Source organism: Periplaneta americana, chromosome 8, assembly GCF_040183065.1.
Source record: "Periplaneta americana isolate PAMFEO1 chromosome 8, P.americana_PAMFEO1_priV1, whole genome shotgun sequence".
In the NCBI taxonomy this organism is placed as follows: Eukaryota; Metazoa; Arthropoda; class Insecta; order Blattodea; family Blattidae; genus Periplaneta; species Periplaneta americana.
Window position 1 is genome coordinate 116,796,813 of NC_091124.1, and position 15,400 is coordinate 116,812,212.

Below are 15,400 nucleotides of genomic sequence, written 5' to 3' on the forward strand. Positions count from 1 at the left end.
TAAACATTGAAATAATGAAACAATTGTCTTTAGAGACAATTAATATTAGGTACCCTCCACAAAATTGGCTTCATTTATACACCGATGGATCCTTGATCTCCAGGTGCAGGTGTTACATGCTGTCTCTTCTCACTTTATAGATCTCTTGGATATGGAACAACAAGTTTTGATGGAGAAATCACTGCAATAAGTGAAAGTCTCAGGAATCTTCTCTGCCACATCAATAAATTTAAAAATGCAGTTATATTGTCAGACTCCAAAGCAGCTATTCTATCAATAGTCTCTAGACACACACCTTCATCTCAAATAGCAGAAATAAATAAAATGCTCTCTCAACTAATAACACTCAATAAAAGAATTGTATTCCAATGGATACCATCCCATTGTGAATCCTGGGAAACGAGAATGTGGATGCTTTAGCAAAGAAGGGCAGCACTGCTACTTACAGACCTGTTACTAAATCTACGTATTCCTCTGTGAAAAGATTTATTAAATCTACATACTTAGACTTCAACAAACAAAATTTGGTAACACAATCTCAAGGGAAAAAATGGAACTCTCTGCAACATAATCCACAGTTCATTCCCGATTTACCACGCAAATCATTTGTAGCTGCATTTAGATTGGCAACAGGCCATGACTGTTTGACCAAGCATCTGCATAGAATTGGAATATATCAGTCTCCTAACTGTCCATTGTGCGACTCAAATCAAGAAATGGATTGAGAACATCTCAAAATCTGTGCTTCAGTGGCTAACAATATCTTTGAAAAATATTGGAGTGCAAGAGGTCAAATGACTTTATTGTCAAATGGCATTAGAAAACAACAACAAGAACGTGTTTCGTATATTATTAATTGTTTCTTTTCATTAAGAATTTGTGTTTATATTTAGGAATGCTTATGTTAAAAGGCAGTAATTTCTTTTTCATGAACTGCTAAGTATTTAATTAAATATTCTGCGAAGATCATAGTTACTTCGAAAATGTTATGTGTGTCACTCTGTGACCCTCTATGAACTGAAAACGTTTTGAGACAACTGCAGTATTAAATGGTCAGTGATGAGGACGATGTGATGCTGGTAGTGATGGTAGTTATGTCAAATAGTGAAATAAGGCTAAGGGAAACGAAAATGCTCGAAAAAACGTACTGTTAATTTCATTGTGATCTCGTTGGAATTTTGGAGTTGGGTTTTTGACATGAAACACAATGCTTGCCATTGATATAATAAGTACAAAGAAATATTGTGGTTTACATTAGTACTACAGGATCTTCCATATATGATGCTTCCCTTGCACAGCAAGCTCAGCAACATTTTCTGCTATATACCTCTCAGTTATAGCGATATTTCTACAATAGTAACTATAGTTTCTAAAACCTGTTTAACAGGAAAATTTTTAAACAATTTAAAATTCAGTATAAGTACATCTTATCTGTGTGGCAAGAGATGTTCAGATTGTAGACCTACTCCTCCTGCTTCAGTACATATTGACATCTCCAAAGACTTCGGAAATATTTGACTAATCTCTTCTTGCGAAATGTTTGAAATTACTTGCTGGATGTTTTCTTCTACTTTTTGCATACTAACTTAAAACTACAGAAACTTGTTGCAATATGCTATACACCATTCTCAGGTAATTAGTAAAAACACAATTAATTGTACAACACTACACACGAATGAGTAACCTTTCAGTGTTTTGATATAATTAGAAAAAAAACACAGTTTCCACTCCGCAATATTGCTCATGAATGACTAATATCTTCACTGTTCTCAATTAGAAAAAAAAAAACAATAGTTTGCACTATACTACGCATGTATGAGTAATCCCTTCAGCAGCTCACAAGAGACTGAGGTGAACTGCATGCTGGCCGTGCTTGGTAAACATCCTTGAACTTTGACACATATGATTGGTGTGCCCTGGGAGGCAGTGTTTCTGTACTTTCCATGGCATCATGTACGGAGGACTCTGTACTTGCCTATTGTGAGCGACGACCTAAGTTTGTATCTGTGCTCTTTTTCGAATCTGATGTTAGAATTATATCATACTCCCAACTAAGATAACATATGACAGTTCATTGACATTTGCCAGGCAGCTCTCTCGTAGGCAGAATAATCCAAACTTACCACTGTACTATCTTTTTCATGCAACACTAAAATATTCCCTTTATCCCTTTATACATCATGTTTTGTGAAATGTCAATAGTCAAGACAGTGTTATATTTTCTCGTGACAATGTATGTATATGGTACTGTTTCAGGCACCAGATCTGATAAAAGCCTATCCTCCTTTTGTAAATTTCTTCGAAAACACAAAGGAAATGCTGGTAAAGTGCGACCAGACAAAACCTCGTTTCCATGCATTCCTGAAGATCTGCCAGACTAAACCTGAATGTGGACGGCAGAGTTTGCAGGAACTCTTAATCCGGCCTGTGCAACGTCTTCCCAGCATCAGTTTGTTGTTGAATGGTAAGCTATGCCTTTACTACATTTCAATTTTGATTTAGTTTTTGACAGAATTGTAATTTGAACATGTAACTTAAATCCATTCTGATAAACATAATATGTTACAAATTGACGTCACTATGACACACCTAATGATTTTTTTTTAAATTTGGATCAATACTATCTGTAAAAATACTTGAAAGACTGCCGGTTGTTAGAATTGGGTGTCTGAAGGTTGAATTGAGATGAGATGAACTCCCACTAGTCATGTGATATACTGTCTTACAAACCCAGATGAATGCATGAATTATATATTATTACAGTACATGAATGGAGCCAAGATATTTAGACACTTGCAGTGCCTGAAATTGGCAAGTGATTTAACAGTTATGCCATGGAAAATAAGTACTATGAAATAATAGTGACAGCACAAATTACTGTCTTATTCACAGAACATTATAATTGTGTTTTTAATTTCTCAGTGGTCAAACTCTGCTTCTTAATAGCATAGTGTTCAAATATAAGGAAGATCTTTTGTCAACTGACTTCAGAGTATACTTTAAGCAAGTTCATGTGTGTAACTGAGGCATCATCTTATTACCTGGCAGTTTTTTTTTTTGGTCTCCAAACGAAGATAGTCTAATATTACATGTTTATACGTGGCACTGGCGACATTTTCATATTTTACCTTGAATACTTTTAAGTAGGTTCACTATGTATATAATATAATATGGTTTATTTAACGACACTTGCAACTGCAGAGGTTATATCAGCGTCGCCAGTGTGCCGGAATTTTGTCCCACAGGAGTTCTTTTACATGCCAGTAAATCTAATGACATGAGCCTATCGCATTTAAACACACTTAAATGCCATCGACCTAGGCCAGGATCAAACCTGCAACCTTGAGCACAGAAGGCCAGCGCTATATCGACTATGCTATTTAAGCCAACTTCACTATGTATTGAAAGTGTTAATTACTTTCACAAGTGTATCCTCTTCTTTTTTCGTGCTTTTGTGATAGTTTTAGGCAACATTGTGTAATGGGCTGCTGAATAATAGAAAGTAAATTTCGGATATTTATCACATCATGAATAGAAGCATCATCTTCAGAAAGTGCGTGCACCACATCAGATACCTTGTCGAAGATAGTTAAGAGTAGCACAAATCAATGTCCCCTGTTTCTTAAACGTGGTTTGTAATGTTTTTGCGTTTCCTTGAAGATAAGATTTGGGATGGGACTTTGCTAAAGATAATTTTAAATAAACGTATTAATATTAGGAAAATTTTTCAAAGCTCTCTGACCTTCATTCAAGGCACTGTGTCTGTTACAGAAAGGGCAGTTACTATCAGACCAAAAGAAGGTCAAGAACTTGTTAATAATTAAGCAGTTTTTGAATTCTTAACTTTCTTGAACTGTTAAGATATCAGCAGAAAATATTTTATGATATTCATCTTGCACAGTTATCGTTCTAATAGTTACAAGTGTGGCAACTGGAAAATGGATGTGAAGCTGGGAGAAGAATAAAAATTAGTAGCCTGCTCGCCCACCTATACACTGCATACAATAATCGTGAAGCATCTAGAAGAAGTGATGGAAGGCCATGCCTGGAATTTTGTTCAGTGCTTTTATTACAGTTTGCTAGTTAGGTATACTGTGAATTACACATATGCACTCCTACATAACTTAGATGTAGAGCCAATTTCCGAATTCTTCATGAAGTACTTGAAAAATCTTATTTATTACTTTGTGTAAAATCAGGATGCACACTGTCTTCCTTGTATGTCTTACTACATTTGTGGCTCTCAGTGAGTCCAAATAAACAAGCATTTTTGACGTCATTAGAAGTAAGGCTATAGAATCGCAGAATTAGTTTCTTTTGTTTCTTTAGACAATATGCTGTACACACAATGAAATTTTGGCAACATTACTCCTTATCAGTAAGCTTTACTTGGAATCACTTTTCTAGATGCATTTCTTTCCATTGTCCTGCTAAATTTTCTGCTTTAACTTTTTCAACTTGTGAACACTCCTTTTTCTTTTCTTGGATTTAGCTCTACTGCCTACTTCATTATATCTGTCAGCACAGACACCTGAGTCATTCCATGTCAAATCAACATATTGATTCTGACTGACATTCTGGGATTTTGATGAAACTTGCTATATCAAGTGATTTTTCATAGGTATGAATGGAAATCACAAGAAAAATTTTTGTTTGTCTTCTTTTCAATATAGGCTAATATGCTTATTTACGATCAAAATTGACCTATGGTTGTGAAATATGGGGAGGAGCATCAGCAACTCATCTACAACAAATTTCTGTTCTTCAAAACTCAGCCTTAAGATTATGCCAAGGAGTACCAAAGACCACATCAACTGTTGCTCTAGAAATTGAATGTAATATTCAACCAATCAGACACTATATAATACAAAAGGATCTAAAAATCCATTTAAAATTGCAAGCCTCATCCAGATCTCAAATGTTCTTCAAACTGTCAGCTAATATCCTGTGTAATTTCTATAAAATAAAAAAAGAAGACATACCAATCTATATCAGACACACTCGTTGCTAAAACTCCAGTTGTGAACGAAATTCCTCCATGGAAATGGGTGATTCCAGAACATAGCATACAAATTCCAGGAAATCATTCTAAAAATGATCCTCCATACATTCTTAAGTTAGATGCCATGGAACTACTCTGCAGCACATATAAGGATCACCTTCAAATTTATACAGATGGATCTCTAAATCCTAATAATGGGACATCAGGAGCAGGGTATTATATTACAAAATATCAAGAAAGGTATTTCATACCATGTTCATTCTCCTTCGTCTTGACACTGAATTGCTAGCTATTGATGCTGCTCTTCATTGTGTTACTCAAATTTCTGAAAAATCTATTTGCATACTTACCGACTCCAAGGGGGCTATATTTAATATACACAAACCTATATGCACATAGAATTATTCCAATTCAGAAACAACTAAGTAAACTAAAAGAACTCCAAAAGGAAATAACATTTCAATGGATACCTAGTCATTGTGGTATACCTGGAAATGAGAAAGTCGATAATATTGCAAAACAGGCAACATATTTGCAACCAAGACCTCTTCAAGTGATATCTCTATTCAGTGCTTTTGCTTCAGTAAAGTCTTATTTTACAAACCTATGAATCAACAATTGGCTCTTTTCTGACAAAGGAAAAATTTTACAGTCTGTAAAAAAGAAACCAAATGACAAAAATGTACAAAACTTGCCCAGACATGTTCAAACATTTTTAACAACAGCCAGAACAGGTCACATTGTCACTCAATTGTACCTACACCGATTTCACATTTCTGATAATCCTACTTGTCAGTGGTGTAATAATCATGATGAAGATGTGGAACACATTCTTCTCTACTGTCCATCCATAAACCACAAAAGAAGTAAATTAAAATCATCAGTACCAATTGCAGAAGACACAGCCCTGCAGTATATATTGACTGCATCCCAACTCTGGCTACTGGCAACAGGCATCTATAATGAACACCGATCAAAATACCCCTCATTTCTCGTGAAAAACAATAACTGAATAGACTACAGTGGACTTTATGTTGTCAGCAAACAACTGGATACCGGTACATTAAGAAGATTAATTCTTTTAAAAAATTATTAAGTTTTAATGTTCATATTTTTTTTATCAAAAATTGCTACATCTTCCTGAAATAGTTAATTATCATTTCCTCCGGAACCAGTTGAGCTACAGACCTGATTTGAAAGCCCTTTTAATGGGTTTTAATTTATGTGTAACATGGCAGGGGTTACAATATAACATTTTTTTCTTAAAAATCAAACAACATTTTTAAATTCAATTTTCTCAGAAAATGGTATTTTAAAAATTTTGAAAGAAAAAAAAAATCACATAACTACTTAATACTATCATCTTATACTCCCGCATGCCTCACCACTGACGATGTCTGCCACAGCAGCAGACGAAACGTATGGTAGCAACAGCACCAACAGATCATGGCCCTTTAGCCCGGATAACATCGATCCCTATGATGCCGCCAGTGAAAGCCTACATTCCAAGATTATGTATGATATTGGTTAATATGTTGTTGTTTTCTAATGTCAGGCGTTTGACAATGAAGTCATTTGGTCTCTTGCACTCCAATATTTTTCAAAGATATTGTCATGGTCAGCCACTGACGCACAGATTTTGAGGTGTTCTGAATCCATTTCTTGATGTGAGTTGCACAATGGACAATTAGGGGACTGATATATTCCAATTATATGCAGATGCTTGGCCAAACAGTCATGACCTGTTGCCAATCTAAATGCAGCTACAGACGATTTGCATGGCAAATCGGGAATCAACTGTGGATTATGATGCAGAGAGTTCCATTTTTTCTCTTGAGATTGTGTTATCAAATTTTGTTTGTTAAATTCGAAGTATGTAGATTTAATAAATCTTTTCACAGAGTAATACGTAGATTTAGTAACAGGTCTGTAAGTAGCAGTGCTGCCTTTCTTTGCTAAAGCATCCGCATTCTCATTTCCCAGGATTCACAATGGGATGGTATCCATTGGAATACAATTCTTTTATTGAGTGATATTAATTGAGAGAGCATTTTAGTTGTTTCTGCTGTTTGAGATGAAGGTGTGTGTCTAGATATTATTGATAGAATAGCTGCTTTGGAGTCTGACAATATATCTGCATTTCTAAATTTATTGATGTGGCATAGAAGATTCTTGAGAATTTCACTTATTGCAATGATTTCTCCATCAAAACTTGTTGTTCCATATCCAAGAGATCTATAAAGTGAGAAGAGACAGCACGTAACACCTGCACCGGCACCTTGTTCTCTGGAGATCAAGGATCTGTCAGTGTATAAATGAAGCCAGTTTTGTGGAGGGTACCTAATATTAATTGTCTCTAAAGACAATTGTTTCATTATTTCAGTGTTTACTTCTGATTTCAGTATTTCTTGTGTTAAATTTAGATTGTACTCTATATTTAATAGTGTTATAGGGTTTGGTTTAATTTGTAAGTTTTCTGTTAAATTCGGGATGTTGATTTTCTGTTTTAATTCTTGAACCATGGTTAATATAAAATCTATTTTAATTATGTGATAACTAAAAAAATTAATACAATAAAAATACCATATTAATGTTTTCTTTGTTGCCAGTATTAACTAATTATTTTAAGTTTATAGGTAGGATCAGTCCCATGTGGAGTAAATGATGTGACAATTTAGATTAGATGAGTGAAGTTCTCAGGGAATTTTGTGAGCGCTTGTATCTTAATCTTAGGAATGTTTGGTAAAACAAACCGTCAGTGGTGCTTGTGTTGGAATCAGTGTCGATGAGCATAAAAAATTAGACGATTTATGTCTCCTGTTTGATAAGATGATGGCCAATGAGAATACTGTATGAACAGTACATGCGCAGCTCTTGGTACAAAGCAAGGGAGCAAAGCAAACAATAATTGGGTGAGGAGGAGAATTTTTCGAAAAAAATATAAGGGCATATTTATTTAGAAAATTTTTCTTCTCCCATCATTAGTCAGCAATTGTGTGCCTTTCATGTGAAATAATGGAGATCGAATGTGAAGATTATGCAGGTAACTGATGCTAACATGAGAAACTAAATTGTTTTGAAATGCATATAATTTATACTGAGAAAGTATGTGTCATCTTGATGGCATTTTTATTTCATCGTGTCTCATTTCTTTTCCATTCATAATATTTTTCATTCACTCTATATTTGTCTCTGTCTCTACCATTCTTACTCCTTCAGTCTCCTCAGTTCCTTCTCCCAGTGCCTCTGTTCGTTTTTCTTCCTTTCAAATATTTGTTTCGTCTATTTCTTTCCTTTTATTACATTTCTTTCATTATTCCATCCTGTTTTTCTCTCTACTGTTATTTCTGTTTTCCTTCTTTTATTCTTGTTACTCACACTTTTTGAGTTTTCAAGATCTTGTAGTAATGCCTTTGGAAAGATTATTTTTATTGTTTTACACAGTAGAATATATTTTGCATGGCTACATAACCTGAAATTAAAATTTCATAACTTTACTGTAGCACAGAATATGTTGCTTAATTTGCATTGGATATTTTGCAGATATTCTGAAGCATACCAGTAAGAGCAACCAGGACCATGGTGCATTGGAACAAGCCCTCAGTAGTATACGAGAAGTCATGACTCATATAAACGAGGATAAACGTAAAACTGAGGGCCAGCTCGTTATGTTCGATATCTTCAATGACATAGACAACTGCCCGGTGAGTCCATATTCGACAGAAGCATAGTATTAACTTGGTTATATTCTTAAAATTTGACAGTATTGTGAAGTAAACAATAACTTCAAGTATGAAATAAACGCAAATAATACACTTTGTAGGGTAATAGTTACCTGTAGGTTATTGTTAGTTAGAAGTTGATTGTTAATATTCAGTTCGTTGAGGATTTCTCATTTGCCATGTTTTGCAACTTAATAGAAAGCTGTGTTTTCTTTTGATCCAACACCAGGTCGATTAAACCAACTAATTAATCGGCCTGGTGTTTTATATGGACAACATTCTGAAATCAGTTTGTTTCCATGATCATGCCCTTATAATTATCATAGTTTCAATAGTTTGTCAAAGTGTTGCATTGTGACATAGAGATAATGTTAGAGAGAGAAGTGTAGTTGAATTGTTTCTTGATGCTCGATTTTATTTGATTTACTTTTTTATGTTTATTTTTTTAACTTATGAAATGCAGTAATGTAAGAATAGGGTAATAATGTATACAGGGTGATTCACGAGGATTTACTGTCACTTTTGGAGCTTATTTCTGAAGACATTCTGAGCAAAAAAAAAAGTCATATAAACATGTGTACTAATCTCAATACTTTCAGAGTTACACTAATTTGAATTTGTTTGTAAAATACCGTTATTCTTTAGTTTTAAGGGAGGTTTATTTTTTAACAAAATAATCTGCCCTCAATGAGGGTGACCATAAAGATCCAGAATAAAAGCATTACAGAATAATTTAGAAAGATAAAAATAATTAAATAGAGGAATTGTTAAGTACAAAATCTAGAGAAATGCAAACCCAATAGAATCATTAATGGCCAAATTATAAATGGTAATGTAATATTTGGATTGAATCCTTAAGAATATTTAATAAAATTTTTTGATTTTCAAAAAATCTAAGACTGAGTGCTTTTATAATATTACATGTGAATTTAGGAATTGTGCCACGTGCACCAAACAGAAGACCAGAAACACTCCACTGACTAGTGAGAATATGTTATATTTCTCACTTAGGTATGGGCTGCAGCACTCATAAATAGATCTCTTCTCCTCATTAACGTGCTGTGCTTGCAGGGCATCCCTCTCAACCCGATTGTAGGATCAAGAAATATTCCCTTAGATTGAGTCCTATGGATGGCTACAATATCTGTTCTTCTGTTCGAATCTAAGGATTAAACGCAGTGTATCTCCTCACGTACCTCTCATCCACAACGCTTGAGGACATAAGCAATACTGGTCCTGGCCTTATGGTGTCGATTGTGGCACAGCAACTCCATTTTTTGACAGAATCGCAACACATGACCAAGAGTTTCCGTTTCGTTGCAGATAAAGAATAAACTATTCAGGAGTATTATTTATTTAATTAACTAGTATTTTGAAGCTAAAAATGTTTTGTGAATTCCATAGTTGCTCGTATACAATTTTTTTTTCAATTTTAACTACAAAATTACATTTTTCTTACGAATTTATCACAATTGTTACAAATTACGCCACTCTTGTAAATTCAAGACTACATTCGGATGCATAATTAAAATGTAAAGAATTAAGTTCCTAAAGTCGTATGATTTGTAACAATTTTTGTGTTAAGTGCATAAGAATAATGTAATTTTTAGTGGAAAATTGAAAAACAAAATCTGTACAAAGCAATTAACAAAACATTTTTAGCTTCAGAACACTAGTAAATTAAGGAAATGAGACTTCTCAATAATTCATTCTCTATTTGTAATATTCTTTTTACCCTTAAAACTAAACAAAAAAGGTATTTTACTAACAACTTGAAATTAGTGTAACTGAAAATATTGAGATTTGGACACATGTTTATATTACATTTTTGCTCAGAATGTCTTCGTGACTAAGCTTCATAATTGGTGGTAAATCCTCGTGAATCACCCTGTATATATATATATATATATATATATATATATATATATATAATTTGAACTGGTAATGGAAGTTACGGGAAAACAGCTGAATGGATTTTTAATAACTGACCCCTCATTTTGAAGCTAGGAACCCAAATAATTTCAATGGCATATTGGTCCATTAAGTACAATATCAATTAAAAGAAGAATTTAATTCAGTCAATACATAACAGTGAGAAATACATTAAAATTTATGTTATAACAAAAAGTAACATTACATATATTTTAACGACAAACATTTTCGCCAATTATATTGGCATCTTCAGCTCGAATAAAACATGTTAACAAATGAACACTTGGTCTTAACTAGTTAAAACAATGTTAAAAGTAGGATATAAATTAAAACAGTTAATAAAATTGAGTGATGCAGCCACCAAGTTGTATGTAGAAAATGATTTATAGTAGAAAATGTATATGATGAGGGGGACGGCAAGACCTCTTCTAGTATTGCGGTAACAGTTACGAAATCAGATTAAAGATGCTACAAATAAGGCAGTTGTGTTGCCGAGTAATGGTGACAGGATAAAGCCCTGTAATTAGCAAAGGATGGTATGAACAGAATTGTTTGAAAGTATTATTTAAGATTGTATAGAACATTACTTACAAGAAGTTGAAAGAGTTGGCTGGAGTTCATGAGAGCGGCGGCACGACTGACCTTTACATTAAAGAAGTAGCTTACAAAGAAAACTGCATACTTGACAAGACTAGTAGATGATCGGAAGTTAATTCTGTATAGTCTTAAACAGTGGGTTATTTGAATTTGGATATTGTTCATTAAGCAGGTGGCTATTGTTACTATTAGAGTGAGTGCTAATATATAATTCTTCAGCAGCATTCATGTAATTGTGATTATTGATAATTTTTAGAACCTGCAAAGCATCTTCTATGCCCGTGAGATCGTGATTTTGGTTGATAAGATGTGTGGCAAATTTTGATTTATTCCTATTGAATTTAAAGTCCAAAATGTGTTCTCTGTAGCGAGTGCGAAAGTTCCTTTTAGTTTGGCCTACGTATTTGCTGGGGCAATTTTTACATTGCAATAAGTAGATCCCACTATTGGCAAATTTATTGTGATTTTGTAGGTTGTTGGGAATAATATTATTCAATTTGTTATTGGTACAGAAGGATACGTTAATCTTCTCCTTTGGAACCCAAAGATTTGTGGAAAAATAGTAATTTTCAGTGAAATGTCCATTTTCCTACATCATTTTCCTATTTTCCAAAATCCATCTGTCTTCAGTTTTCAGAATAATGACTTTTCAGAATAAAACAAAACACAAACACACACACTACAATAAACATTATCACACAAAGACCTGCAGGATCGCTGACATATTTTGACTTCAGATGACTCAGATTCTCTGATATCATAATGCCAATATGTCAATCTTCATTTGTGTAGCCTAATTATTTGATAATGTTTCTTGGTTATTAAAAACTTCAAGACTTACAGGTCTGATTCTCTGATGTGTAATTTTCTGAGTGCAGCTGTGTATAGGCTATTAAAAACTACAAAACTACCATTAAAAATGAAATAGATAATGCAATGATGTATTTGTCACTAATCATACACATTAATGCTATATTGATGATATGAAAGTGAAACCTTTTGGGTTGTATAAGTAGATGTAGAGAAAGATTATCTTAAATTAGATCTTCATTTCAATAATTTACCGAGTAATGGCTATATATAATAATAATGATGATGATAATGATGATTTATTTATACTGGCAGAGTTAAGGCCGTAGGGCCCTTCTCTACCAGGTCACAAAGTATACAAGGAGTGGAAATTTAACAAACAAGTTAAAGAACAGAATACTAACATATTACAAAAAAAAGTTAATAATAATAATAATAATAATAATAATAATAATAGTATAAAATCGACACTAAACAACATGAAAATAATACCATAATAAAAAAAAAGTGAAATACATTGGAATATAATAAAAAGCAATTCATTTAGTACAAATAGTTAATATGGAAAACATAAGGAAAAATGTAACAAAATGGAATGTAATAACATAATAATATATGTATGTATGTATTCACACTGCAAATGGGTATATACCCTGTGGCAGTGGTAACTAATTACACTCATTAATGGCAATTAATAATAAACATAACTAATAAAAAATAATTAATAATAATAATAATAATAATAATAATAATAATAATAATAAAAACAAGGAGCATCCTAAATTAAATGAAGCTTGATCACTTAAAATAACATTTAAAGTAAATCTAATTTGTATCTTAACCTTAAGTTCGAACTAAGACCCACAAGTGTGAAATTTTTATACCTGCATAAGTACCTTTCGGGACTACACTTATTTCACTGTCAACTCACTCACTGCACTGAATCTATCCTGATTTCACTAACACTTCAAAACCATTTCACTGTTCAAATACTTTGCACAGCCACTTCACTGACACAAACACACTTTACTTACACAACACACTTCCTCACTGATAGAACACTTCAAAAAACAAGATATCAATTACACCCTTTAAATGGTGTGTATAATATACTACCGTCTATTAGTAAAGTCCTTAAGCCTATTTTTAAATACATTTTTGGTTATTGGTAAAGCCTTTAGTAAGTCTGCAGGTAAAGCATTCCAGTCCCTGATAGTACGATTGAGAAAAGAAAACTTTCCAGTGTCCGTCCTCTGTCTTCTTTCTCTCAATTTGTATGAGTGGTCGTTCCTTGAAGAGTAATTTGGCGGCTGCATCCTGTTTTTTATTTCTCTCCAGGCAGGCTCACCTCTGTATGTTTTGAACATTGCGCATAATCGAATTCGCGTTCTCTGGTCTGTGAGTGTGTCCCATTTTAATGGTGACTTATTATGACAACACTTGAGAGCCCGTTTTTTTTAATCTTTTCCAGTGTCTTAATATGTTCTAATCTGTAAGGATCTCAACATGCAGCACCTTAAAAAAATACGAAAATGAAATAAAATCCACAATAAAAAAGGTATGATAATAAATTCATCTGGTGATCAAGAGAACAAAAAAGGGGAAAGGAAGGAAAATAAATATATATATTTTTACAAAACTGTCGCAGAGAAAAGGGCTTATAATTGAAAGAAATCTGAATTGAAAAAGTGCAATTTTAGTGTATTTTTTAAACTAGACAGTGTCCGACAGTCTCTGACATGCTGTGGTAGAGAGTTCCAGAGATGAGCTGCAGAGACAGTGAAAGATAAAGAGTAGAAGGATGTTCTATGTTCAGGAATGGAGAGTGTGATGTGGTGGTGTGAGCGAGTATCTATTTCGTGATATGAGGACAAGTGTTGAAAACGAGAAGCTAAGTAGCTAGGGTTAGAGTTTTGAAGAATATTGAAGAGTAAAGTGAGAGAGTGAATAGTTCTTCACTCTTTGAGACGGACTCAGGACAGCATATTTAGTGAAGGTGTAATACGGTCAGATCTACAGATGTTGCAAATAAATCGAACACATGCATTATGAACATGCTGTGGTCTGTCTGTCAGTCTCATGTTAAGGTCAGTGTAGAGAGTTTCACAGTAATCAAAATGAGGCATCAAGAGCGACTGTACACAATTCTTTTTTGAGAACCAACGGAAGGATATTTCGAACTCTTTTTAGTGTGTGAATTTTCATAAAAATTACTTTACATGTGTGTGTGTGATTTGAGTATTCCAACTTAAGTTTTTGTCCAGATAAATTCCTAGATTTTTTACTGTCGCTGTAAGGGATGATAGTTTCATTCATTTTAACAGGAAATAAGTCACCTGTGATTAATTTACTTAACAGTCGTTGATGTCACATTATAATTGCCTGTGATTTCTCCGAGTTCAGTTTTAGTCCAAATTTTTTCGTCCATGAAATAATTTATTTTAGGTCATTGTTAACTTCATTTATTGCGTAATTTAGTGCTGGTGTAGGTGCAGAGACATATATTTGTAAGTCATCAGCAAATAGGATATGTCTACAGTGTTTAATAGATTGTGATATGTCATTTATGTAGATCGTAAAAAGTAGAGGTCCAAGAACTGAACTCTGTGGTACACCTGCACCCACAGTACGCCAGGAAGAAAAATGATCGCAGATCCGCCCACATTGTTGGTGTACTTGGAGGTAGGAGGTAAACCACGACACTGAATTTTCTGATAGATTAAGGGCTCGGAGCTTGCATAGTAACAGATCTATGTTAGCTGAGTCAAAGGCTTTGCTGAAGTCAAGAAGTGCCAGAATGGTCAATTTTTGTTTGTCGGAGGCTTCTTGTATGTCTTCCGTAACTTTAAGTAATGCTGTTTTTGTGCTATGTCCAGTTCTGAAGCCTGTCTGATACTCGTCAAGTAAATTGTGTTCGTTCAAGAAGTCCATCAATTGTTTGTGAACAATGCATTCCAGTGCTTTTGACAGTGTGGGCAGGATGCTTATAGGATGACAGTCTTTTAGATTTGAAGGATTATTATTTTTAGGAAGGGGACGTACATAAGCTTTCTTCCATAAGGTCGGATATGTCGAGGTCATAAGTGAGGCATTAAAGATGTGTGTCACAGTTGGCAATGTTACGTCTATGATTTTACGCAGTAGAACAATGCTGATGCAGTCAACTCCTTCAGCTTTTGTACTTACCCGTTTTATAGCTTTCTTTACGTCTAAGTCTGTTATGTATGTGAAGTAAAATTTCTTGCTTGTTTGACAGGTTGCTTGCAGTAGTTCATGCATTGTCTGTTCTTTCTCCTTGGGGTCAATTGGTTGTGAATGTATCGTGGTAAAATGGTTA

General features: G+C 33.8%; 1 protein-coding gene across 4 annotated transcripts in view; it reads left to right on the forward strand.

The window, feature by feature from the left end:
* Positions 1-15,400, forward strand: part of pbl (epithelial cell transforming 2 pebble) — a 192,599-nt gene that overhangs the window by 120,892 nt on the left and 56,307 nt on the right. For all 4 annotated transcript variants that reach the window (XM_069833481.1, XM_069833482.1, XM_069833484.1 and 1 more), the window contains 2 exons: positions 2,257-2,464; positions 8,546-8,706. In XM_069833481.1, coding sequence (XP_069689582.1) covers positions 2,257-2,464; positions 8,546-8,706 — 369 coding nt within the window. The remainder of the gene's footprint in view (positions 1-2,256; positions 2,465-8,545; positions 8,707-15,400) is intronic.